At 50.2% G+C, this 26,479-nt stretch overlaps 8 protein-coding genes across 8 annotated transcripts; 6 read left to right on the top strand and 2 right to left on the bottom strand.

The window, feature by feature from the left end:
- Nucleotides 1-4,015: 4,015 nt before the first annotated feature.
- On the top strand, nucleotides 4,016-5,662 carry N7446_002611 (fungal specific transcription factor domain-containing protein; the record flags this gene model as incomplete). Its single annotated transcript, XM_058511360.1, has 1 exon — nucleotides 4,016-5,662. The coding sequence occupies one exon, from the start codon at nucleotides 4,016-4,018 to the stop codon at nucleotides 5,660-5,662; it is 1,647 nt and encodes a 548-aa protein (XP_058376896.1).
- Nucleotides 5,663-8,828: 3,166 nt separating this feature from the next.
- Nucleotides 8,829-10,914, top strand: N7446_002610 (DnaJ and TPR domain protein; the record flags this gene model as incomplete). The annotated part of the gene is made up of 3 exons (XM_058511359.1): nucleotides 8,829-9,351; nucleotides 9,424-10,585; nucleotides 10,644-10,914. 3 exons carry the CDS (start codon nucleotides 8,829-8,831, stop codon nucleotides 10,912-10,914), a joined length of 1,956 nt encoding a protein of 651 aa, XP_058376895.1.
- A 1,106-nt stretch (nucleotides 10,915-12,020) lies between these two features.
- On the bottom strand, nucleotides 12,021-14,111 carry N7446_002609 (uncharacterized protein; the record flags this gene model as incomplete). Its single annotated transcript, XM_058511358.1, has 1 exon — nucleotides 12,021-14,111. One exon carries the CDS (start codon nucleotides 14,109-14,111, stop codon nucleotides 12,021-12,023), a length of 2,091 nt encoding a protein of 696 aa, XP_058376894.1.
- A 1,544-nt stretch (nucleotides 14,112-15,655) lies between these two features.
- Nucleotides 15,656-18,812, top strand: N7446_002608 (putative serine/threonine protein kinase; the record flags this gene model as incomplete). Its single annotated transcript, XM_058511357.1, has 3 exons — nucleotides 15,656-16,547; nucleotides 16,604-16,701; nucleotides 16,782-18,812. The coding sequence occupies 3 exons, from the start codon at nucleotides 15,656-15,658 to the stop codon at nucleotides 18,810-18,812; spliced, it is 3,021 nt and encodes a 1,006-aa protein (XP_058376893.1).
- A 314-nt stretch (nucleotides 18,813-19,126) lies between these two features.
- On the top strand, nucleotides 19,127-19,870 carry nut2 (mediator complex subunit NUT2; the record flags this gene model as incomplete). The annotated part of the gene is made up of 3 exons (XM_058511356.1): nucleotides 19,127-19,157; nucleotides 19,210-19,306; nucleotides 19,462-19,870. The coding sequence occupies 3 exons, from the start codon at nucleotides 19,127-19,129 to the stop codon at nucleotides 19,868-19,870; spliced, it is 537 nt and encodes a 178-aa protein (XP_058376892.1).
- Nucleotides 19,871-20,449: 579 nt separating this feature from the next.
- N7446_002606 (Zn(II)2Cys6 transcription factor) lies at nucleotides 20,450-22,792 on the top strand (the record flags this gene model as incomplete). Its single annotated transcript, XM_058511355.1, has 6 exons — nucleotides 20,450-20,506; nucleotides 20,555-20,643; nucleotides 20,698-21,119; nucleotides 21,175-21,693; nucleotides 21,749-22,133; nucleotides 22,186-22,792. The coding sequence occupies 6 exons, from the start codon at nucleotides 20,450-20,452 to the stop codon at nucleotides 22,790-22,792; spliced, it is 2,079 nt and encodes a 692-aa protein (XP_058376891.1).
- Nucleotides 22,793-22,857: 65 nt separating this feature from the next.
- N7446_002605 (HpcH/HpaI aldolase family protein) lies at nucleotides 22,858-23,861 on the bottom strand. Its single transcript, XM_058511354.1, has 3 exons — nucleotides 23,633-23,861; nucleotides 23,490-23,582; nucleotides 22,858-23,438 (listed from the first exon to the last, which is right to left on the bottom strand). The coding sequence occupies exons 1-3, from the start codon at nucleotides 23,784-23,786 to the stop codon at nucleotides 22,873-22,875; spliced, it is 813 nt and encodes a 270-aa protein (XP_058376890.1). The 5' UTR covers nucleotides 23,787-23,861; the 3' UTR covers nucleotides 22,858-22,872.
- Nucleotides 23,862-24,067: 206 nt separating this feature from the next.
- On the top strand, nucleotides 24,068-26,140 carry N7446_002604 (IlvD/Edd family dehydratase; the record flags this gene model as incomplete). The annotated part of the gene is made up of 3 exons (XM_058511353.1): nucleotides 24,068-24,667; nucleotides 24,721-24,875; nucleotides 24,931-26,140. 3 exons carry the CDS (start codon nucleotides 24,068-24,070, stop codon nucleotides 26,138-26,140), a joined length of 1,965 nt encoding a protein of 654 aa, XP_058376889.1.
- Nucleotides 26,141-26,479: the final 339 nt, after the last annotated feature.

Here is a 26,479-nt window from a genome sequence, read left to right as displayed (position 1 = left end):
ATTCTACTTTGCCCCTGACCAGCTTCTATACTAATCCCCAACGTAGTACGGAGTACGATCCTTTTGAGTCCGTGTCCTACCTCTGCCCCTTGGCCTCGTGCTAGCGTCCACCTGGTGCATCCTAGGGCTGAATATGCGACGGATTATGATTGGAAAGTAAATCGCTTGGTATTGGTACAGTACTGCCTAAAATCGGGGTCACCTGCCCTTGTTCCAAATTGATTGCTTCTTGAACCCTAACGTCGATGTATACTAAGCCACTTCGAGATAGTGGAATGGTTGCCCTCGTTTCCGTGTCTTTCCGCGTGAATTACCGAACAATCTTTTAATCTGGGTCAGGGCTGATCGCCCATTTTTGCTGGACTACAGTACCCAGAGGCTTTGTAACTGACTTGCATATCATACCCAAACTTCATCTTTATGGATGCGTGAATCACCTTTCGCTAATGAGACATAGCTCGTAGCAGAGTCATATTTGCGCTGATGTATATCTTGACGTAATACAGTAAGAGGTCTTCTTCATCAATAATTGAAGCTACTGGCTAGCTGAACATAAATTGCTTTTTCCGCCTAGACCTTCAATATTAGCCATGCAGTGCATGCAATCCTGCATTTTATTAGCTATGAGATGCACGTTTTGGTGATACATTACACAGTTAACTTACTCCACATTCCCATGTACATTATGTAGGCTGTAATCCGCTCTGCATATTCACTTGGCGCACTCTCGATCCTACCTTTCTGTATGAAAATAGGTAGAGTGTCGAGGAATTTGTATCTTAGAACCTGTAACTAATACTAGCGATAGCTGAAGAGGCTTGTGGGAGTAATTCAATACGCGTATATGAAGATGATATGCTATAGGATCATCTTCCAACTTATTGAACAAAATGCTTGGAGATAAAGCAAGAGTTCGCACACCTATTTTTCAGCTGGAATCATCGCCCCCTCTCCCACTCCGCATATCTGTGTGCAGGCGTGGACGAATAGACGATAGATCCTCACTTCTTACACGATAGAATGGAAAGACCTACCTTAATAAATAGACTGGAAATGAAAAAGATGCTGTGTGATGGTGCATACCGTTGCACACAGGTTATCTTATAAATTCGGACTCCGCTACGTTTGCTTCCTACTCTCTCTCACTCGAACTCAGAATACCATCAAGCTTATATTGAAATTAACAAGCCTCGAGTTTCGTGAGACCCTATTACACCTATCGAAACCTGTGAATCTGACATAGTCGTTAGAATTATCTTAACATAATGAAGATTTCTTAGATGATTTCCTTCCTAGCAGTTGTCCGGATAGCCTTTGCCGATCAATCAACCAATGCTGGTAGTTTAAGCTTGCTCTGGCAATCTCCAGCGCATTTAGAACCCAATCGTGCATCCTTATTAGCCAGCCTCATTGTGACCTGAGTAGTTGAAATCACGAAGAAGTAAACTCAGTGTGTATGTAACCAAAAGAGAATCTTGGAATCGTGTTATATGTTTGCTAGTTCAGTGTATATTGACTAAAGTGAATATGAAACTAGAAGAAACTTGCAGTGTCCTAACTCTTTCAATTGTAGGTAAGAGGAGTGTGTGAAGTCCAGAGGCTATTTGTCACGACAAATAGCTCATGTCAAAATAAGTCTCATTCTTCCAATATGCCAATTACCGCCGGAAGACATCTGACTTTCTCCACACGGCTTACCACTCCATTTCGAACCCAAGAAATTTTCTGCTTGAGTGTACTTATAATCCGGCAGCAGTCGATTCCATTCGTCTGAAACAGCCAACGCATTTGCGGAAAAAGCCAGAATAATTCCGGCAACGCCAATTCTCGAAAATATATCAACCTGGTCCGGTGGGATTGAGGGTGGTCAACATTTCGGGACCCAAGAGGTTTGCCATGTCCTCTTCTCGAGTTCTTCTGCTTTCACTTTTATTGACATGAAAAGGCTTGCCCCCTGGTGAATAGAATATCAATAAAAGCAATAAACATAACAGTATATCAGCTGAAGTCGCTCACCGCGGACTTTCTCGCCGGGGGCTAAAAGCTGCCCGATGGAGATATCGTGCCTGTGATACCCCCAACAACCGGCCACTTCCCCTCGAAGTCAATATCTCTAGCTACGACATCAGTGTGGTCTTTCGCTGTAGTGAGCGCGATTTGATCATCATTGCTGCCATCCACGGTGATGACGGTTTGCAAAATCGAAGGGGATTTCCATTTGATCAATGTGCTTGGTCGACTTGTAAGGACGGGTCAAGTGGTCTACAGAGAGACCTCGTTGGAACAGTGCGTATTGTAGAATCTGCAGATAATATATTTGTTAGATACTGGAAATATTTCATAAAGGCTTTCCACGTCCCACCATTTTGTCTGTGTTTAGCTCTTCCAGATATTGGCGGGCTTTATCTTCGTAGCCGTAGCAGCTCAGTTGTTCCAAGCCAGATCTACAATTTGTCAATGAGTAAGAAGAAACATAAGAGAAGAGACAAGCTTCAAGCTTGGGTTGCCCACTCATTGGGCGCAAAACGCTAACACCAGCTTGAACTACGGCGTCGAAAGTCTATTCTGGGCTAGACTGTTTGGATGCTACTGTCCAGGAACAACAGAGAGTAAAGTGTTGACTACCTGCAGTATTTGCCCCCACTATTCGGGGTCTTTGTAGTCTGTTTTAACCCATGTTATGTCTGGGATTGCAAACCTTTCTCGACAAAATAATGATCTAATGCTTCTTAGTCTCGGGGAGAACATCAGTGATCTCCTGAGCGACATTTACTGAAAGAATTAGAAACTCTCGTGGACTGCGCAGAACACGTTGGTAAGCTCAAAGCATCCACTGCCAGGACCACCAGCAGTCGCAATCTTGACCTTTTTGCTATTGACTTAGAATACATTCTCCGTAAAAGTTTAGTGAATCATCATTCAAGGTGATAAGTTTTAGCATCTTCTGCGATCTCTATAAAGGCTTGACTGAGAGCTTGCCAGAATGAATAAAAGTATTCTCACGCTTCATACAATGGTATTCCAAAAACCGGTTCCTTCCTCTCGGACTTGGGCTCTATCAATTGTGTAGGTAGCGACTATGAAATACTAGGAAAACAATCTTACGGCTAGTAATTTAATTAACCAATAAGAGGAGGGATGAAACGCGAGCTGTGATTATAGTCATGTGACCGTCCGCTGAGCGTATAGAGTTCAGCTGAGCTCGGGAAATTGATAGATGTTCATTCATCGCCTCTGCCCTGAAGTGATCTTTAATATCGGAGCTAGAGGTTCAAGTCAATATATTCATCATATTGGTGAAGCTTGGTGTGTTATAAGTCATGGATGAAGTGATCCGCCAAAAGAACAGCCCCGGAGCCGAGCGAAGAAAGATACGGAAGGGGACCCAAAGCTGTTGGGAATGCAAGCGACGAAAGGTTCGGTGCGTCTTCGGCTCTTCGGCATATGCATGCAATGATTGTCGGAGACGCGGGAGTACTTGCATCACTCAGGAGTATCCTGATAAGACAGTCTCCTCTGCGAGCAGCAATGGGTTAGAGGGTCGGCTTCGCCGGGTGGAAGGCCTGCTCGAGCAGTTGCTGGATCAGACTGAATCCGGCCTAAGTCTACAGTCGCCTGCTCAGTCAACCTCGGTGACACTAGAGGATGGGGAAAAGTGCCAACCAGAGGTAGTATCATCTACAACCCACACCTTGGTAAATTTGCCCATTCACCGTAATTAAGTGACCTAGCCTTTGACATCCGAAAAGCAAGATTTAAATTATGAGAGACATCTCATCCCGGGGATCCCATCGAAGTCACCATCAGTCTCGCACAAGCTACCTCCAAACAAACATCAAGAACTAGCTCGCGACCTTATCGCAGCATGGCCCAGTGAAAGTGATATTGAGAAGGTTTGTAGCCTCCCAACAGGCATTTCACTCCCATTATTCTGGGGACTATGTAAGTCTGCCTCCACCTTCGCGGACGAGGCTCTATCATCCACAAGGGAGATACTAAACCCCCTAAGTCGGGTATGCACCCGGTGCTGATTGCGCGTAAGCTTCTGGTCCTCGGAATATTTCTACAAGGAATTCCGCCTTCTTGCCTCCGAGAGTTTGGTAGGGTCGGCGTCTCTGTCCGCTCAATCATGTCTCGTGTAACTGACAGAGCCATCAGCCTCGTCACTACTAATGAAGACCTCATCCGCTCTGTCGAGGGTATGGAATGCATCGTCCTTGAGGCTGTGTACCAGAATTACGCTGGAAACCTTCATCGTGCATGGATGGCAATACATCGGGCGACTGCCATTGCGCAGATGATGGCTCTGCACCGTGGACTTGCCTCACCATCCCTGAAATTCCTTGAGCCCGAGACTAGAGTGGCATTCAACCCCGCTCAAACTTATTTTCTATTGATTCAAAGGGACCGCTCCCTGTCAATCATGCTAGGCTTGCCGCACACGTCACTCGACGACCGCTTTTCTACTCCTGACGCGTTAGAAGAGTACAGCCCAAATGACCGCATGCAACGCATCCACTGCGCTGTCGCCGGTCGTATTATTGAGCGGAACAATGGCGGGGTGTACAGCCTTGTCAATGTGCAGGAGGACGACATGCTATTACGCAAAGCTGCAGATGATATGGCACCTCAATGGTGGCTGATACCGAATTTTATGCCCTGCAAAAGTGACAGTACCAAAGTCCTTCGAGATACAGTTCGTATCATGGATCAATTAACGCACTATCACATGCTTATACGGCTGCATCTACCCTACATCTTTTCCTCGTCTGGACAAAAGAACAATCATAGCAAAATTACCGCCATCAATGCCAGCCGCGAAATACTGTCTCGCTATAATGCATTCCGCACTTCAAATCCTGCATACTTCTACTGCCGCGGCAGTGATTTTCTTGCTTTTATTGCCATCAACATACTTTGTATTTCTCACATCAACTCCCGCAGCGAGTTCCGAGGATCTGAGAACTCGGATGCATACACTGGTTTTGAGTCCCTTGTCCACAGCCGCCCGAGTGACCGTGGCTCCATGGAGTGTGCCCTAGGGATTCTTGAATCCAAGGCCCGCGATGAACATGATTTGATTTCCTGTAAACTCACCCGAATAATTCATCATCTTCTCACCATTGAGGCAAATGCCGCGAGGGGTGACATGTACAACACAAGCTCGTCTAAGAGCGATGACGGAGGGCTTGAGTGTGACGGCAGGTTGACCAACGATGGCAAGACACTACAAGTCCACATCCCCTATTTTGGCGCCATCAATTTTGAACGTGGTATTGTCTCAAAGTGTGTGCCAAAAACAGAAGCTCAGCCTGATCCCGACATGTCGACCATGTCTGTCTCCAATATGCTGAGCCCGGTCCAGCCTATCGAACATAACCGACACCCATCTGGATACGACGTCATGTCAATGATGGGCCATCCGGATTCGAGGATCTTGCCGTTGAATCACTACCAGCCCTCTTCATCAGATGGATCCATTCAAATGAACAGGACCGACGCAGAGTTGTCTGATTCTATGGAAATTCTACGCGATGAAGATGACCTACAGGGTATTGACTTGGCCTTTTTCGATGGACTTTTCTGCGGGGCTGGAATAGGGGGAAATATGGAGGATTGCTGGATAAGAGGGACTATTCCGAAGGGATGGGGGCGGTGCTAAGTCATGGTGTTAAAGGCACCAAATTAGCAGCAGCAAAACAAACAGATCGATCTTTAGTTATCATTCTGAGAGTAATATAGCTCCACCTTTCTAGATGTTTACGTACATATCTCGCACCATCCTCCCTCTTTCTGCCGTAAAATCGTGACCCTCCCTATGTCATTTACACGAACTACGGTAAATGATTGGTAGACAAAAATAAAGAGCCCCACCAGTGACCACAATGGCGGGAACCGTGTCTGCAGGGCACTTACGGTTCTAAACTGGTTGAGTACACGCCCTTGAACCTTTTATACCAATATACATCACCGTATACTGACAACAAATATATAGAGCCATCTCTTAGGCACACTTTTCAGTGACTAACATTCACCGCCACAGACTCGATGTCAATCCCGAGAGGCGTATCCGCAGCTGTGGGGTCTAAGGAACCACGGCCCCTTCTATTACAATTTACATTCGTTCTTGGCTTTTGGGGCCTCATTCCTGTTCCGTGTAATTTCAAGGCGAAGCGGGAGGCTCGGATAAGACCGTCTCTATATGACACTATTAAGCCCTTGCGGTGAGAGCGAGGGAGATCCTTCTAGTATCGAATTTGGACCCCAATTCAGACCGAGAGGCTAATCAGTTTCAGGATCATAGCAAAATATTCGCCCACTTTCCGCTCCTGGCGAAATCCTGCGACCGTTTCTTGGACAAGGAATTGGTGCTTACAGGGGTAAGTGATGAGCGGTCACGATGGATGCTGAGCAGGCGAGAAAAATAGAATAGAATAAGCGTCGTTGAGATCCCCCTATGTGTTGTTAGCCCTAAGGACGCCCTATGTGCTCAGATTATGGAGTTGGTTCTATAATAAGCTGCTCCATGCCTTGCAAGGCATATGCCATGATCCTTTGTCTCGAGTGAGGTCGGACATAATCTCAGGCCTTTCCTCAACCTGTCCTAGGACTAATTCTCGTGTCCAATGTTTATTTTGGTTTTGAATACGAGCCTTCACGACGATCCCACCATTGCCACTTATCAAAGAGCACGCCACTGTGTTTAAAGATAGTGTATACTGGACCCTGACCGTATATTGTCTGCACAATGCACTTTTGTCCATGTTTACGAAAACTTCACACAACTTCCTCAAGGTCACCCAAGTTCGACATTCCGCTCATGGATCTCTCATCCCTCGAGGGGCCTCCAGTTGACAATCCTCGACTCTGTGTCCCACCAGATCCCACAAATCCTCGTATTCATATACACTCGCCCCCTCCGGATACCAGCATTACCAACATCCTGGTTTGGAAACCTTTACCACCAGCACCGACTTCAACAAACACCGCATCACAACGGCAGTATCAAAGACGAAACGACTGGCCCTCTGGGCCCTCACTCGACCCCAATCTCAGACGAAGCCCAGCCCACAGAGGGAGGAGAAGTCCAAATCCTTCCGACGAGATATTTCCAGACTATCACCCCCAACAAGAACGCGAGCTGCCTTCACTTGCCTCATCCAACTTCCGATCCAGTTCGCTCCCTAGACGGCCACAGACCTGTCTACCCCTTTTCTGGCACGAAGACGAAGGATATTGGATAGTTGGGCATACAGACAGGCCGCGTATACCGGATCCTCAGACCCGAAACAGATCATTGTCTTCGACATCCTCACCAATTTCGCCGATTTCATCCATGTCGCCATTTCAAATCGACTCATCATTCAGCCCTAGCCCTGGTCGCGTGAGTGCAGATTATCAAGTGGACCAGCCACCACCTTATGGCAGCCACAGATATGGCTCAATGCATGCAGCGCGGCTAAGAGATGCGCGGATTTCTAGGTGGATTGATATCGCGGAAAGGAGGCAGAACTTACCGGCCTGATGGGGGGCTATCGAGCTGGTCTGATTGCAGATGAGTTGCGCTAGTCTCTTAAGGTCGGTCGCGATGGTAACATCTATAAAAAGCATGGGCCGAACTACATGTCAACATAACTGATAACTTTAAGTTATTTCAGTTATGGTTGTGGCTGAATTTTATTGGATGCAAAGCCAATTTTATTTGATATCCTACAGATGAAATTCATCGCTCAGGGGGCTTTATCAAGTCTGAATCGACGTGTTCAATATTGGTCTCACCGCCAGTTCGAGTCTTTTCATCTTACTTCTTAACCCCTATGTGAGTCCTACCATTGACATCCTGATCAAATATGATACACAAGAAGCATAAGAAGGGACTTGAGCACTGACCAATGGTTTTATAGTTTTATAGTGGCCCATGTGGTAAGGTGTTCACCGAGGGTTCCAGCTGGAAGACAAGAACGATATCAAGCACATCATATCAACCCGTTTTTCAAAGGGTGCCAGATAAGACACATCAAAAGATGCAAAATTAAGGAGGATCAAGGCCTTCACTTCTGTATATATCTCAGAGCCAAGACTCACGCGAGATATTACCCCGGGAAAAAGACACGACAGTCTACCTGGATTGGTCGAGACATGTTTTAGTATCCATAGTTAGTATATCCGTCTCAAGAAAGCCCGATGCAGGGGTTCCCCTCTCCAAGACGCCAGTCACAGCGCTGGATGTATGCCTGTCACCGTCAGCGTAGCAAACTGCATGTCGGATCCACCGCTCCACTGCGAGTTATAGACAGCCTCGCCATCCCTGCCCACTCCGTTGAGGGGGTGATCAAGTCTTCATGCGTGCCGTAAGAAGAAGATTCTCGAATCGACCTGACCTGATTTTTCCAGCGGCTGGGGGGATCATTTCCGTCGAGAAATGCATGTAGTGACTCCATTGCTCCAGTTCTTTTGCGCGCTAACACAGACCAGTAGCTCTCCAGCCTCTGAATTATTTGCCTAGGACGTTCTCATTAAATAAAATATAAAATATATTATAAGGGAAAGGTCAGACGATTTCTTCTCTTGTCTTCACCCATACCCCCATACTTCAGCTCGCCGTTGGTGACAGTCCACAATTCACAGTTTGCAGTTTGCAGTTTGCAGTTGACAGTTTGCGTTTGCAGTCATATTTATTAACATGACAAGAGCAGACTGACATGGTTTGAACATAACATATATCATTGTGTCGACCTCAGAAGTGCTTGAGATCTTTGGAAGTCTCCCCGGTTCTACCGCCTTCGATAGAAAAAAAATTCCCCCGAACGCCTCTTTTCCCCCACCCAATGGTCCAACTCGCCCATATCTTCAAGAAAGACAAGGACAAGGAGAAAGATTCTGATTCCCCATCACCGAGAACTTCCTTCTCCGCTTCGCGCAAATCCTCCAAGTCGCCTTCCAAGTCGCCCTCTAAATCGCCCTCCAAATCCTCTCCCTCGCCCACCAAAGCCCCCGCCAAACCCAAAACATACTTCTCTCATAGTCGCTCGTCCTCGAATTCGGGACCAAATTCTACTTTCAAGTTCGCTCGGTCTTCGCGTGACCAGGACGTACACCCGCTGAATCTTCCGCCTGACGAGCTACGTCGTCGATTGTCGGCCATGGCAGCATCTAGAGAGGAGCGGAGCTCCATGGACATCGATCCTCAGGAGACTCTCAAGAACGGCACAAACGAGGAACGGAGTCCGACTCCCCCACCGCACCAGCCGAACTCATCGTCTGCCGATGAGGCTGACTCGTTCAAGCTGGCGGGAAACAAGTTCTTCAAGGATGGCAACTACTACAGAGCGATCCAGGAATACAACAAGGGTATGCATTTTCTCTAACTCGGACTTGATCCACTCTAGACGACCGGGGTCGCTGATGAATATTTGTCTACAGCTATTGAGATTAACCCCAACTCATCGGCCTACCTGTCCAACCGCGCGGCGGCCTACATGTCTGCTAAGCAGTACCTGAACGCACTCGAGGATATTGAGCGCTCCAACGACCTCGACCCCAACAATCCCAAGATTATGCACCGCTGGGCGAAGATCTTGACCAGCCTGGGTCGCCCATCAGAGGCTCTGAACGTGCTGTCACAGATCCAGCCGGCGGTCTCCGCGACCGACAAAGCCCCCGCAGAGAAAATGCTTCGATTCGTCACACAAGCCGAGGAGACATTAGCAGAGGACCGCGGGGTGTCAATGGTGATCTTCTGTCTGGACCAGGCACGGCAAGGACTCGGACAAGGGGTGAAGGAGCCCCGCAAGTGGACGCTCCTGGCAGCCGAGGCCCAGCTGAGGCTGAACAACAGCAACTCGCTCGGCAAGGCACAGGACATCGCGATCGGCATGCTGCGCGAGAACAGCCAGGACCCGGATGCCATGATGATCCGTGCCCGCGCTTTCTACGCCTCCGGTGAGTCCGAGCAGGCGCTGAAGCTCCTGAAGATGTGCCTCGGGCTGGACCCGGACATGAAGCAGGCGATCAAGTTGCTGCGTATTGTGCAGAAGCTGGCCCGCACTAAGGAGGAAGGAAATACCGCTTTCAAGGCGAAAGACTACCACCGGGCCATCGATCTCTGGGGCCAAGCTCTCGAGGTCGACCCCACCAACAAGGATATGAACGCCAAGATCCTGGGGAACCGTGCACAGGCCTACATCAACCTCAAGGAGTATGATTCTGCTATTCAGGACTGCACTGAGGCCCTGCGCCTCGACCCCGGCTATGTCAAGGCTATGAAGGTCCGTGCCAAGGCCAATGCCGGTGCCGACAACTGGGAGGATGCCGTCCGCGACTATAAGAGCGTTGCCGAGAACAACCCCAGCGAGAAGGGCATTGCAGAGGAGATCCGTCGCGCCGAGTTCGAGCTTAAGAAGTCCCAGCGCAAGGATTACTACAAGATTCTAGGGGTCGGCAAGGATGCCAGCGAGACCGAGATCAAGAAGGCCTACCGTAAGATGGCCATCCAATACCACCCGGATAAGAACCGTGACGGTGAGGCCGGTGATGAGAAGTTCAAGGAGATCGGAGAGGCCTACGAAACCCTCATTGATTCTCAGTAAGTTTACGATCTCCCCTTCATCACAAATCAACTACAGAACTAACCCATCTCCTAGGAAACGTGCTGCTTATGATAACGGAGACGACCTGATGGACCCAGCCGACATGTTCGGCGGCGGCGGCTTCGGCGGTATGGGAGGCATGGGCGGCATGGGTGGTATGGGAGGAATGGGCGGCATGGGTGGTATGGGCGGCGGAGCCAGTCACATCAACATCGACCCCAACATCCTGTTCAACATGATGAACGGCGGCGGCGGCGGAGGCTTCGCCTCTGCAGGCGGCCACCCCTTCGGCGGCCAGGCTCGCGGCGGCGGCTTCCCCTTCTAGACGAAGACGGCCCCGGGCAGTCCATAGCCCCCTTTCCCAACCACCCACCAATTCTCTCGCTTCAGCTATAATTCGTATGGAATGGATGAAGCGGGAGAACAAAGGAATTCGCATGTCTTCGACCGGAGTTGGAGTTACACCTCGATATCCTATACATTGATTTGGCGGAAGCCAGGGCGTCATTTTCTGTTTTCGGCCCTTTGTTCACACCACACGATGTTCTCGCCATGTTCATGTTTCTGTTTCTAAGGAAACGCCCATATGATTCCCGATATGATAGATTTGATTTTTTTCCCCTTTCCATCTTCTCTTCTTATTGCATCCCTTTTTTTCTCTTATCTCTTTTGCCCCGTTGTGTCTCCTTTCGAGAACTGTGTATATGTTTGTTGGAATCTGTATGAATCTACGAGAATGGTGCATCATGAAGGAGATTCGGAGAGCGCACGCAAGATATACAAGATATATCCGACAGACCATTTCCGGCGTTTATACAAGCTCATTGGTTCAGCTTTTTTCCCCCTGGGCTTCTTCTTGTTTGGGACAATCAGTTACACGTCTTTGCAGTCGAAATACTCCATGCTTCTCGATCTGGTTTCCAGTCGAGGAGCGGCATATAGCGTGCGTACATCTACGTGAGACGAAATCCATTAGACTTCCTGAAGCATGTCTTTTCTCTCTCCCCATTCTTCTTTAGGCTAGGTGTAGTTTCTCTCTGTATAGCTATAATCATGCTATGCATTCGTAAAATCAGTATAATATAACTAAATAATTGCGGCTATGGTTGTGCGGTATGTACTCTCCTCTGCTCTCCTCTTGCTAAACAACTGTACTAATTAATAAACAACGAAATTCAAAACATGATCATGATAAGGGGGGAATCTCAAAAATTTGGGAATGGTAAGGCAACAAGAAAGCGAATGGATATAGGGGACAGAACAGCATGAAGCAAACTCCGCCGCTTATGAGGGATGACGATCAAGTCGAACAGTCGAACACAAAAAGGGCATAGGGCATACGAAGATGAAGATGAAGATGAAGACGAAAGAAGCAAGAAATAAGAATGGGATGGGATGAGATCCAGCAAGCAGCAACGACGCTGGATTCAATCAAACATAGCCCAGACCACTGAGCATGGTCTTGCATTCTGGAACTGGCATGGCTGATACACCCAGTGCGCGGACTAGAGCACCAGCCCGCAGCCGCTGGAGTCCAATAGCGACCTTCCACGCCTCGGTGTCCTGCAACACGAAGACATACCTCTTCCCTTCCTGGTCGCGCAGACTAGCGCGTAGAACATGCAGACCACGAAAGTCAGACTTGCCACCATTGACAGCACTACCTGCAGCGCTGGGAGAAAAGCATGCACTCGGCGAAGCCAGGCGGCAAGTATTCTTGCAGACCTTGAGAAAATTGGCGAGAAAGACCTCCGACTCTTCGTTTGTGGGGACGTTGTTCCCGCGCCGGAAGGAGAAGGGGTTGCTGGAGGGTAATTTGGCGGAGGTTGCTGCGTTCACTTGTGGACACCATACCTCGGCCAGCTTGAGGGTCCATGCTTTGACGTCCCATTCGCGCTGGCCGATGCCGCGCAGGTCATCGTCGATGAAGAGGCCTTCGGTTGTGATTCGAAGCACGAGGCCGTCGGTTATCATGCCCTGGCCGGAAACGAGCTGTGCTATGGGTGTTTTCATGAAGGCGTTGTTGAAGGCGTACACACCTTGGATCACGATCTTGTCTGGATCCTTGGTTGAGTATGAGCTGCGATGTGAAGGCGGAGGAGTTGTGCGCGCAGTTGAGTGAGAAGGCGCGTAAGAGGACTCCGAGTAGACGGAGGTTGCAGCTGCGTATGGGCGCCGTGGTCTGTCGTAGGGCCGAAAGGAATAGGCATCGTCTTCGGCAGCCGTGTTGGCCGTTGGATGAGGTGGTTTCTTGGGAGAAGGTGTACGAGGAGGATTGCCAGCACTGGCTGGTTTAGGCGGTGGTTTCGCAGCGGCCTCTTTTTTTGCGTCTTGGGCCTTCTTTTCGGCATACTTCTTGCTTGCTGCCTCTTTGAGAGCCGCAAACCTAGCCATGGCTTCCTTGTGGGCAGCTTCTTTTGCAGCGGCTTCTTTCTCAGCAGCTGCTTTGGCAGCCCGCTCCTTGGCTTCTGCTTCCAGCTTTTCGGCTTTGGCTTTCGCCTCGGCTTCGGCCTTTGCGTGCCTCTCACGAGCTTCAGCGGCTTCTTTCTCCATTCGATCGCGAGCTTCTTTTTCGGCGGCTGCCTTAGCTGCTGCCATTTCTTTCTCAAGCTGCTCGCGGCGCTCCTTGAGTTCTTTCTCCATGGCTTCGCGCTCGCGCTTCTTCTCCTTCTCCTTGGCCTCTGCGTCGCGTTTGCGCTTGAACTCATCCATCTTGCGGCGCAATTCCTCTTTGCGCTTAGCTTCTTCTTTGGCACGGGCTTCTTTAGCAGCACGCTCTGCCTTAGCACGTTCCTCCCTAGCACGCTCCTCTCTGGCCCGCTCCTCCCGAGCACGCTCTTCCTTAGCCTGCTGTTCTTTGGCTCGTTCTTCTTTAGCGCGTCTTTCGGCCTCTTCCTTTTCACGCTTCTCATTTTCAGCGTTTGGAGGAGGACCACCACTATGCTGGTTTCCAGCATACTGGTTGCCGCGCTGTTGTCCGCCAAAGTTTCCTCCATGCTGTTGTCGCTGATCCCCATTGCCGCCGTAGCCTTTACCCTGGCCATAGCCGGCACCGGAGGAGTTCTGGTTGCTGTTTGGTCCACCATTGCCAGGGGCCCCCGGGCCTCCAGGACCATTAAAGCCGAACCGTCCTCCTCGAGCACCGCCGTTGCCTTTGTCGCCAGCGCTACCAGACTGGGCAGACCCAAATGCCCACCCAGCGACGCCTAACCCGAGCGCGACCACTGCCATGCCCATTCCACTTCCACTGCCAACGGAGGCTATATACCATGCTTTCAAGATCGGAGAGACAAGCACCCAGGCCATCACGGCCAGCAGCGTACTCGCGACACCGGCCAGGAAACTGTTTCGGTTGCATTGTAGAGACGGAAGGTAGAGGAAACCCGAGCCAGCGGAGTGAGGTGGAACAATAAAGATGTCGTAATTGCCCTGGGGCAGATCGGAGGATTTGCGATATTCGCCCTCCGTCGTATGAGGATTCTCGCCATGTGGCGGCGGCGGAGGCGGCGGGCCCTCGTCCATGTCGGATCAACGAGGGAAACACGATATATAATAAGGCGACTGCGGTGCAGCACAGCCTCAGCCGATAGAAAAATGACCGATTTGGGACCTGGATTGGTGTTCAAACCTAGTTAGATGGGATCTCGCGGTTGAATGTCAATTGCCAGATCATGTTCAATCGGATGAGAGTTGCACTGAGTGCCCAAGGCCTCAGTGCTTGGAGGGCTATCTGTGCTAATCTCAGACAAAATCAGAATCAGTATGACTATGCACAGATTCCCAGACCCCAAAGCGCGAAATCGAAGCGAAAGATGGGAAGTGTGTGTTGCCACGGGGGGGGTTTGTTTGGGAGACGTGGGAGCCGCTAAGGATCGGCGCCAACTCCTGCACATTCGACGTGGCCATCACATCTTGGCCACGGCTGCCTGCTAAGACATTTACTCAATCGGTACTATGGATTTTGGGATGCGACATCTAACATTACATTGAATACTTTTGAATGCCACGCGGCTCAACGCCCAAGTATGAGTGGCCCTGGAACGTCAAGGGATGAGACTGTTGATGCAGTAGTACCCCTCCGTGAAGATCTTCTAGAGATAATTGAGTGATAGCAAGGTATTAGCATGGGACATCATCTGGTATCTTTTATTTTATAATAGATGAAGCTCATCGTCATGAATATCAAGTTGAAGTCCGAAGTGTTTTCTTGTTTTGGTTTTTCCCTTTTGGGAATTGCTTATATCATCCCATGTTGACACCTCGACACCTGAGCCCAGGGCAGGTGAGACACGGTGATATCATGGGCGTTTATACTCTCTACATGTATAACAGTGTCACGGTATTCTGGTATTTCCCCTATTTGAGTCGGACCCTAGAGGCTACCTGAGCCAATACCACCTCAATTTTGGCTCGTGGGGACGCGGAATATCACAACCTCCGAGTTGATATTGCGGTCAAGCGGTTGGGGATGGTTCGAACGTAGTGGGTCGCTAGCCCTGAAAGGTTACGGCGGTTCGCTTTGGCTTTTGCAAGGGTTGAGGTAATCTGGAGCCTGTTGGATATATAGTTGGCTCTCCGGTAGGCCACCCGGAACCAGGTCCCATGACCTAGGGCATGAGATGCGAGGCCATGACCAGGTCAGGGCCGTACGTAGGGGTCATTGGAGCCACTGGAGTCATCAAGTGGAATGAATGGAGTGGCCCACTGGGGCCATTCGAAGCCCGAGTTAGTCTGTTCGTGTAGAGAAAGAGAGAGAGAGGGACTCGGCAGAACGTGATCCGTAGCCGATGATTGGGCGGTGTTGAGATTCCATTGCTCTCTGGCATCGATCGTCCTCTTCCTATCTCAACTCAGCTTCATTTCTGTCCTTTGCGGCTGTTTGGTAGTCAGGTACTACCCCCGTGTCTCCGCCTCCCCGCCAACTTGTCCCCTTAGCTCCTCTCGCACCCATCTCCAACATTCGCCTTCCCCCCTCCAATTCTCCTTCTCCCTCTCTCTCTCTATGCCGCATCGCTAGTCGTCGAGAACCGATTCCTGACCTGCCCTTTAAGGGCATCCGTGCCACCATGTCCTCCCAAGCCTACCATGGTCATTCCGCGACGTCACGTCAATTCCCCGCCTATAACCCCGTCGCCGCAGCGACTGCACCTGCGGGGACCTTGCTTCCGGGCACTAAGGTGCAGGTCGGCAGCCATCGCGTGGTAGTGGAAAAGTACCTCTCTGAAGGTGGCTTTGCTCATGTCTACGTGGTGCGACTGCCCCAACCTGTCAATGGCTCCGAGACCGCAGTGCTCAAGCGGGTTGCCGTGCCCGACAAAGCGGCCCTCGCCAACATGCGCACCGAGGTCGAAACGATGAAGAAACTTAAGGGCCACCGGCATATTGTGAAGTATATTGATTCGCATGCTTCGCAGTTGCGCGGCGGCGGATATGAAGTGTTCTTGGTTATGGAGTACTGCGCGGGCGGGGGTCTGATTGACTTCATGAACACCCGGCTTCAACACCGCTTGACAGAGCCAGAAATTGTTAAGATTTTCTCGGATGTGGCTGAAGGCGTTGCTTGTATGCACTATCTCAAGCCCCCTCTTCTCCATCGTGATTTGAAAGTTGAGAATGTGTTGATCTCGGGCAAGGGGAGCTCCGCCACTTACAAGCTGTGTGATTTTGGGTCCTCCGCACCCCCTCGTCCTGCTGCGACTTCGGCCGCTGAAGGTCGCCTGATTGAAGATGATGTCCAGCGACATACGACGTTGCAGTACCGCAGTCCGGAGATGATTGACGTCTACCGGAAGCAACCAATTGACGAAAAGAGTGATATTTGGGCACTCGGTGTGTTCTTGTACAAACTATGCTACTATACGACTCCGTTTGAAGAGGTTGGTCAGATGGCCATTCTCAACGCAACCTTCAAATACCCCTCCTACCCATCGTTCTCGCCTCGGTTAAAGCTATTGATTGGTGAGTCTAGGGAATATCTTCGAGGTCGAGGACCTGCTACTGACACACTCGCTCAGGTTCAATGCTGAAGGAAGACCCGCGCAACCGTCCCAATATATACGAGGTGATGCGCGAGGTATGCAAGATGCAAGGAAAGGAAGTTCCGATCAAAGACGTTCGTCATCACCCTTTCTTTTTTCTTTTCTTTTCTTTTCTTTTTTTTTTTTTTGGAGATTTGATGTTGACGCCGTGTAGATATATTCCAATCGCTCTGTCTCAGAAGCGCGCAAGTACCAGGAGCTTCCTCCTACGCCTGTAGAGGCCCCCGCAGCTGGCGCAGTGTTCTCCCCGCCGGTGCAGGAGACCGAGATCATCCCCGAGATTGCGCCTATGCGACGTGGTAGACCAGGGAAACCCCAGTCGTCCCACAATAGCTCCGCGCGACCCAGTCCATCGCCGTACCGGAACCCGGCCGGTGGCTCGTCGACTGATCCGTTCGCCGCTTTAGATGGAGGCGCTTCCCGAAAGAAGACGGTAGAGGAGATGTCAAAACGATTCCCATCATTGGACCAGTTTGACATCTTGCACGAGAAGGGTGACAAGTTTGAGTTCGAACCAACTGTGACAGAATCAAAGTCCGAGGACGAAGATCTATCTCAGCGACTCACCAACGCCTTGGCTGATGACGTCTTTGCCCGCCACCAGTCACCTGAGCGCGAGCAAAAGCCAGCTTTCAAGCGACCATCTCAAGCGTCACCCGTACGATCTCCCAATGCTCGCGAAGTACCTACACGGCAGCCAGCCCACTTGTATCAGCCCACTCCCCAGCGGCCAACGATGGTGTCGACCGGTACCATGACTTCGCCCGCTCAAACACCTCGTCTGCCAGAGCCGAAGATATCTAGTCGCCCGATTTATCGATTCCCCTCGTCCGATAATGAGCGGCCTTCCAGTCAACCCTGGAAGGTAGAAGACAAGGCGCCGTCGCCTCCGATGTCAAGCCTGAAGCCGGAAGCGAGCCCCCGCCTATCATCTGATCGTATCTCTACTCTCTCTAACTCTGCGCGTCCATCCATGGAGACTTTGCGACGCCCATCTGGGTTGGAGATGAGCGACCCCGTGGGACGCTCCAAGTCTGCCGTGGCAAAGGCTCGTCCCATGTCAGTACAATCACCGGCGAGATATGACTTGCCGCGGAATTCGGAAAGCCCCCGCTCCTCTTTGGATATGTCTCGTGCGCAGTACGAAGGTGGTGCGCCCCTACGGTCTGTCCGTACCGACATTGATCGGGATGCTGACCGGGCTAATATTTCTTCGGATGTTGACTATCTACGAGCAAAGGAGGAAGAGGAAAGCAACCGGAAGCGTGAAAAACGCTCTAGCGGTAGCCACAAGCACAAACAGCGTGGCAGTCTCTCTACTCTTTCGCTCTCAGGAGGCAAGAACTTGTTTGCCGGACGATTTGGCGATGCTTTCCGCCGATTCGAGGCGGGCAACCAGGATAAGCCCTCAACACCCTCGTCCGAGGGGATGCCTCAGCAAAGCTTGATCGGAGGGTCTGATTCAGGCGAGGAGCGCTTTTCGCCAGACAATGATATTGCTCTGGAAGACGCAGACCGCGACGATATCTCACCCGAGATGCGCCGAGAGCTGGAGCGTCGTCGACTCTCACAAGAAGAAAAACGGGTTGCCAGTGCTGCAGCCGAGTATCGCCGCCGGGTTGCTGAAAAGGGCGATGGAGGAAGGTCGGCCAGCGATGGCCCTCGCTCCCGTACCATTCAGAACAAGGTGCAGTCATTGCTCGGAGAGTCTAGCAAGCCGGTCGTCCCCAAGACAGCGACTGGATATGGTCGGTTCACAGAGACTTCTTCTTTGCAGGCAAAGCAGAGTGAAACCCAATCCATCCCCAGTCAAATCCCCGCATCTAGAACATCTGGTCCTAGTTACAGCGCTCGCGAGGGCTCCATAGCTACTCCGGACCGCCGGGACGACAACAGCGCCCCAGCAGGATCTGGCACCACCACCAGCTACCCATCTACGCAACGTCCCGCAGCCAGACCAACCGCACCGCCAAAGCCCAAGAATTTGCGCGTTGGCGCAGACACCTCGCGACCTGGCACCAGCCAAGGCCAGGGCCAGAGTCCGTCCTTCCAAACAACCCCGGCAAGCCCTGGCGAAGACTGGGAAGCCAACTTCAGCAAGCGATTCCCGAGCCTCTCCGGACTTGAGATGGAGACGGAGATTGAAATCCCCAAATACGCTAGTTTGCGGACTCGGGAAGTGTAGAGTACAAGATAGAAGTCGTTTTGTTTCACATGATGCGGTTTCAGCGTGTGTACGTGTTGTTCGCCCTTCGGGCGCATCTCCGGGAATGACTGGTTCCCTCGAGCTATGCATATATAGACAGTGACATATTGGACATGACATCAGTTCTCAGACTTTTATTCTGTAATTCTCCTTAGTTTTTCCAACACATGTCGCTCATGATATCGACGCATGTGCTTTGATACCTCTCTCACCGCCTTGTTTTCTCCCCGCAAGACTAAGAACCTCCCTCACTTCTAGCTCGCCTGTCCTTTCTTCTTTCAACAGGTAAAGCCATGGCTCCTGTGACCTTGAAAACGGTCGATGGCGAGTTCTATCCTGGTCAGCAGCAGGGTCCCAAAGCTAACGCGCTATACAGACGACCTAAAAGATGTCATCCAACAGTTATTCGAGATTCAATCCGCCGTCCACGGCTACCTAGGCCCAGAGACACAGCAAGAGCTCGTGCGAAAGATGTACGTTAGCTACACTTGACCTGTTTTCACAACCTCCATTCCCCCAATCGCAACCAAAACCAAAGAATCACCCGCATCCCACGACCCAACCCAGTCCCCAGACTCGCAACCCCAAACCAACTTAACTAAAAAAACTAACCAACAACCCAACCCAGCAAAAACCTTACCCTAGCCCTCTCAAACCTTTCGACACACACCCAACTCCCCCCAAATACCGAAATCCAACCGGACCAAACGACAGACCCCTCAAACCCACCCTTGTCCAGCATCCAACTCCCACCAGAAATAATCGACTATGTCGACTCAGCGCGCAACCCTGATATCTACACTCGTGAATTTGTCGAGCTCGTCCAGCGCGGCAATCAGGATCTGCGCGGGAAGCGTGAGGCTTTTGCTAGTTTTCGGGATGTGCTTGCTCGTGAGATGAGGAGTGCTATGCCTGAGTGTCGCGGAGAGGTTGATCGGGTTGTTGTTGCTTCTGGGGGAAGGTTCCGGATTCCGATGGTGGGCATTGAGGGCTCGATTTATCTGGTCTGGTCGGGTTTTGATCTTGACGTGCTTTGAATTGCTGGATTTGGACCGGGATCGTGAGACTGGTGCATTCATTGGAGTTTCTTTTCTTGGGGCATTGTGAGCGTGGCGCTTATGGGACTCATTTTTGGCTAGGGATTTACGAATTATGGGGTTACAGATGCTTTCTCGGCTTTATTCCCTTGAGCTTTTACCTACATGTAGATTCCCAGGGCTTGTACACGACAGATTGCATTGATTGGATTTTATAGATGCTTTGTATGAGCATGACAGGGGAAATTCATGGCTATGAGGTTAGCAAGTGACCTGGGCGTAGATAATGCTGACATGCTCTCATACTTCTCAGGATATATGTTGGAATACTTTGACCAGTCAGGCAGACCCCGGGGCGTTGCCGGGATTAGGGCTAAAAAAAGGACTGACTGGCTCGGAGACCATACCTCGTCCAAATATCCAAGATCCTCTTTTAGATGTGCTTCAGCCACCCCCACAAAGCTTGTTGATGATGTTGTAACTAAGTTAGTGTGGTTTGAAGGCCTGAGATCCAAGGCCGCAATATCCGGCCTGAGTGATCTTGGGGGCAAATCTCGGAATGAGACTTTCCGACTACCAATGTCGACTCGAAGAAGCCGATCGGCGGCAGCGTGCGTGTTCTGCCGCCAGAAAAAGGTACGAGACTATGTCCCTATATAGTTATCCAGAGCTGAAAATTAGTAGTTGAAGTGTGATGCACAAAGACCTCAGTGCGGCAACTGTGTGGCCAAGGGAATCGATTGCCAGGTAGGGGCTGTGCACCAAAAGCCAAGGTAAGAAGTAGATCCCCCGAATTGAATTATAAAGGACTGATTATTTATATTCAGACCAACCAATCACCGCATTGCAGAACTAGAGCAGGAGAATGACATACTTCGACGGCAATGCACTCAGCTACGGAACAGAAGTGCCGGTCCGTCTGGGAGAGTGCAGTCAAAGCAAGCAAGTCCCATTACGGTGGGTAGCCCATCTACATTGGGTAGCTCATCACGAACTCCATTGCCAATTTCAAGAATAGGAGGGGGCATCGGTCTCTCGCGAAATGATTCTTCCAATGAAATTAGAGATGCATCGCATCCAGAGGTTCCGGAAAACGACCGCAGGAATATATCGCTGTACCATGGTCCAACGAGTACAGTTTATGATGATACGAGTCCAAACTATACTGAGCAGAATCGACCACCTTCGGATGATCATTCCAATGAAGAGATGATACGGCATCTTCTTTTCTCTCAGACCGCAAGGCAGAGTAAGTCGTGCACCATAGAAGATCTATAGGTATGATACTAAAGGAGTATTCCCAGGACAACTCGAGCCTCTCAATCTAGCTGCAGGAAGACTAGACTTTGATGGGGTCGATCCCGAAATCGGCATGCATCTCCTCTCCATATACTGGAGTCGTCAACTCTACACAGCGCAGATAATCTACCGGCCAGCATTCATGCGAGACATGGCCTGCGAAGGACCCTACTTCTCCAAGTTGCTATTGAATGCGATATTCTTTGTAGTATCGAAACATTGTGACAGTCCCGAGCTTCGCTCGGACCCAAATGACATTACTACCGCAGGATGGAAATTCCGTCAACGGTTTACCCAGCTTCTCCGGGATTGCTTCGATAAAAGTGAAATCACCACTCTTCAGGCATTGCTGATTATGTCTAATGCGCTTTTCTCGCGATGTGATGAGAGGAGTTTATCGTGGCTTTATGCCGGCAATGCGTTTAATATGTTTATTGATCTCGGATTGCATGTGCTCCCTTCCCCCGATGGTATTCCTGCTGAAGAGCTTGAAATCCGGAAGCGAGTACTTTGGGGTGCATATTGTGAGTCCAGAATCACCAGCTGGCATTACCGCAATTGAGTCTAATAAGTCTACAGTAATTGACAAGATCCAATGCCTTTTCCAAGGAAGACCGCCCCTTCTCAATCATGTCAACATGAGGGCATCTTTGGACTTCTTGGATGATTATGACGAATTGGAGCCTTTCCAGGATATTTCATATACGACAAACAAGCCATATAAGGTGGTTCCATCATTGAATGTATCTTTGCTTACCAAATTCTGCGAATTGACAACGATCGTCGAACGTATCCTATGCGAAATATACTCCGAATCCCGAGAGTCGAGTCCTGCCCACAAAGAGAGTGTCTCAGAGGATATAAAGTCCCAGTTGAGAAGATGGCGACAAAGCCTGACGCCTCAGCTTGATTACCTATCCTTTCCAGACCAATCGGTTCTTTTGCCTCAGTCTGCATGTCTCCTGTATGCACTTACACTCAGCCAAGGTCAATCGAAAACCACTGACGAGATTTAGGGCTCTATTTAACGTGTTGGTCATTCTTGTGCATCGCCCATTAATCACAGGAGGCCATGGCGGCGTGATCAATTCAACAACCGCCCACGAGTCAGTAAACGCCTGCACGTCGGCTGCAAATCAGATTGTTCAAATTTTGCACGACTACTCCCAGCATTTCTCATTAAGCAGTGCGCCATATATGTTGTCTTATGCCACCTACATCAGCGCAACGATCCACGCCCGAATAGTTGCACAGAAGGGAAGCAATTCTACTGTCTTTCAATCTCTGGCACTCTGCCGCAATATCCTAGTCGAGCATACACGTCTCTATGCTGCAGCAGAGAAGGCCAAGGAGAATCTGGATAAGCTGATTACTCACCTGGGGATTAGCACCCCGGATGACAACCAGCGCACAAGTACTTCTGTGCACAGTCTACCAGGTGAAAGTGTTGTTATGGACGACTCAAACATTCCCACTGGCGAGCAAGGATTTCCAGACCGGACCGTTGGCTTTGGGTCTCCTTTACTGAATTTGGAATTGTCCGATCTCGACCTTGAGGCGATTGCTCAAGGCTTCCAGGTGGATGTCGAATCACTCTCCTTTTGGCATTCTCTAGGTGCATGAATAATGATACATGTTATGAAATTAAAGACAAGCATATTCCAAATACCCTCCATTTTATCATTGCAAAGGGGGCACACCGTCTAGTTACCGTAAGGCCCAGAGGCAGTCTTACCCGCCTTCTGAGTGACAATCTGCATCTCACTCGCCAGCGAGCTAGTCAAAGCACCAATATCAGTCACAACATTGACAAAGTCATATCCAAGATCGGCATATTTCTTCGCTTGAGTTCCACTCCCACAGTAAATACCAGCCTTCTTGCCAGCCTTGTGTGCTGAAGCCAGAACCTTTTCAATAGCCTGCTCCAATTCAGGCGCGAACGTGCCAGTGAGCACGGGGTGGCCGATGCCATTGCCGAGATCGAATGGTCCCACAAACAACAGGTCGAGCCCATCAACAGCGGCAATGGCATCGACATCGTCGAATGCTTCTTTCGTCTCAATTTGCACAGATAGCAATATGTTGGCATTTGCCTCCGTAAGATACTGCGTAGCAGTCACATTTGGCCCAAAGCGTTCCATTGGGAATGGCGAGCCGAAGCCTCGCTTGCCCTGTGGTGGGAATCGGCATGCCTCGACGAAGCTCTTAGCGTCTTCAACGGTTCGTACCAGAGGAGCGAGGACTCCATGGGCACCTGCGTCCAATGCTCCTATACAAATAGTTAGAATATTGTGACTTGGATTGACGACGTATCACATACGTTTGATCATCCAGGATTGGAAATCCGGAACTCGGACGATGGGACTGACTCCATATGACGTTATGGCGGGGACAGCTTCGTGCATTGCGGCATCTGGAAGAAGGTGAGTATCTCTTAAATATATGAAGATATGCATTGCTTACCATCAATGTTGCCATGTTCACAGTCTACCAGAACCCAATCGTATCCGGCTCTCGCTAGAGTGCGCGACATGTTGCTGCCGGGCAGCATCTGCCACACGCCCAATGCGAGTCCGCCCTTGTCGAGGACTGATTTGACACGGTTTGTTCCTTGCATTGTGAGATGAATAGATGAAGAAATAAGAATGTCGAGGTTCGTAGATATGTTGACTAGGAAATACCAATATCCGACCTCCGGCTGGTCACTTCCCGAGAGGCAAGTCTCGGCTCTTCTCCGGGGCAAAACACATCCCACTACATCACCACCCCACGCATTCCGGAAAGTGTCAATCCGACCTCCGCAGTTCCGGGGAAAACACGAATGAACAGCCATCTATATATAATCTGCAATCCCCCACTAAAAATGTCACCCTTGAACATAGTCTCACATCCCACATTATGGTGTGCTCCTCCAAAAAGTCCTGCGAGGGCTGCTCATGCAGCAATGACGCCCCTCAGCCCCAGTCTATCAACATAGAAGACTGTCTCAGCGAGCTACAAGCTCTACGACGACGCAATCAGGAACTAGAAACCCGCATGGGTGTCACAAATGACCGCGACAATGCCCAAGTCCCCGTCAAGCAACCGGGGCGGACACTCCGGTCTTCATCGTGGTTCGATTGTGCCAGCAACCCTGGTATGACTGCCATCTATATGGAGCGGTATTTCAATTACGGCATTACCAGAGAAGAGCTTATGTCTGGAAAACCCATGATTGGAATTGCCCAGACGGGGTCAGATATCGCACCTTGCAATCGCCACCACATCGAGCTCTCGAAGCGGGTTCGGGAGGGTATCCGAACTGCTGGTGGTATTCCGTTTGAGTTCCCTACCCATCCTATTCAAGAGACTTCCAGACGGCCTACTGCTACTCTTGATCGTAATCTTGCATATCTTGGTTTGGTGGAAATCTTGACTGGATATTTCCTTGATGGTGTTGTGTTGCTCACCGGCTGTGACAAGACTACACCGGCTTGTTTGATGGCCGCGGCTACTATGGTGAGCATCATGCTTTCAGAGAAATTTGGTACCTCAATGCTAACTTCTCACAGAATATTCCGGCTATTTGTATGAATGTGGGACCTATGCTCAACGGTTATTCCAAGGGAGCCTTGACCGGAGCGGGCAGTGTCCTGTGGCACGGACGAGAGCTATATGCCACGGGTGACATTGACGAGCATGAATTCATGGATTATATTGCTAGAGGGTAAGACCTTACGAAGCATCTAGTTAACAATAATATAAGCTAATCGGAAACCCAGAACACCATCAGTCGGCCATTGCAACACCATGGGAACCGCCTCAACAATGAATGCCCTCGCAGAGTCATTAGGAATGGCACTTCCTGGATCAGCCGCCATTCCCGCAGCATACCGCCACAGAGCTCAGTGCGCCTATGAAACCGGTCTGCGGATCGTGGAGATGGTAGAAGCAGATCGAAAGCCATGCGATCTGATGACAAGAGAGGCATTCGAGAATGCTATTGTGGCAAACGCCGCTATTGGCGGCAGCACCAACGCCCCTATTCACATCAATGCCATTGCCCAGCACGCGGGCGTGGAAGTTTCCATGGATGATTGGGATACTCTAGGATCAACCATTCCACTCTTATTGAACATGCAGCCTTCTGGAGAATACCTCGGCGAGGAATACTACCGTGCCGGCGGTCTTCCCGCTATCATGGCTGAGCTGTTGGACCAGGGCAAGATACACGGCGACGTCCTAACTTGCAATGGCCAAACCCTCGCCGAGAATGTCCGCGGCAAGCACACGTGGGATCGGAAGGTCATCCGTCCATACGACGACCCGTTAATGAAGAATGCCGGTTTCGCTCATTTGAAGGGAAATCTGTTCGACTCCGCTATCATGAAGACATGTGTGATCTCGCCTTCTTTCCGGAAACGCTATCTTTCGAACCCCGAAGACCCAGATGCGTTTGAAGGATCTGTTGTGGTCTTTGACGGTCCTGAGGATTATGAACATCGCCTGGAAAGCTCCGCGCAAATTGACGATAAGACTATCCTTGTTATGCGTGGTGTCGGTCCGATCGGGTATCCCGGAGCGGCAGAGGTTGTCAACATGCATCCGCCTGGTCGACTTCTCAAGGATGGTATCGATGGATTATTCTGTATTGGAGATGGTCGGCAGTCGGGAACTTCTGGATCTCCTTCCATCTTGAATGCTAGCCCCGAGGCGGCGGCCGGAGGAAACCTTGCCATCTTGAAAGATGGGGACAGGCTTCGTATTGACTTGCGGAAGCGACAGGTTAATCTTCTCATTAGTGATGAGGAGATTGCACAGCGGAGGAAGGACTTGGGTGTTGACGGATATACTGTTGCCCCAAGTGGTACTCCATGGCAGGAGCTGTTCCGCCAGGAAACGGCACAGTTGAGTGAGGGTATGGTGCTGAAGAAGGCTGTGAAGTATCAGAAACTGGCCCAGGAAGGACAGCCACTTCGCCATAACCATTGATGTAATTAATGAAGTTAGAAATTTGACCGTTTGTGACTGTCGATACAGGAATAGGCCGTAAGCCGTTTGACGCCTCCACCTTTATACAATCTACATGATCAACCCGAGGCATTCGAAAATGGGTGAAAAAGGAGAGGCACAAAGTAGGACGAGAACAATGCATGAAACGATATACTCGCTTAGAGGCTTTTTTTCGTGTATTGTCCAAAACTTCATCAGTGGCATATACACATTTGTGACCCCAGCTGTATTTTCAAATTTGCTCTCAGAACATGCTCAAAGAGCTTCAAGGGTTACTCTTGCTGCATGATATAATTAGAATCCTCCCAGAAACCACCA

The sequence above is a fragment of the Penicillium canescens genome (assembly GCF_028828765.1).
Source record: "Penicillium canescens strain IBT 15451 chromosome Unknown utg000002l_segment0_segment0, whole genome shotgun sequence".
Taxonomy (NCBI): domain Eukaryota; kingdom Fungi; phylum Ascomycota; class Eurotiomycetes; order Eurotiales; family Aspergillaceae; genus Penicillium; species Penicillium canescens.
Note: the sequence above shows the minus strand (reverse complement) of the source record. Positions and strands in the feature narration are given on the sequence as shown.

Coding starts and splice junctions, on each gene's coding strand:
- N7446_002605 (XM_058511354.1), bottom strand. CDS start 23,786: ATGCAAGGAACAAACCGTGTCAAATCAGTCCTCGACAAGGGCGGACTC. Junction 23,583..23,632: donor TGAACATGGCAACATTGATG/GTAAGCAATGCA, acceptor ACCTTCTTCCAG/ATGCCGCAATGCACGAAGCT. Junction 23,439..23,489: donor CCAATCCTGGATGATCAAAC/GTATGTGATACG, acceptor CTATTTGTATAG/GAGCATTGGACGCAGGTGCC.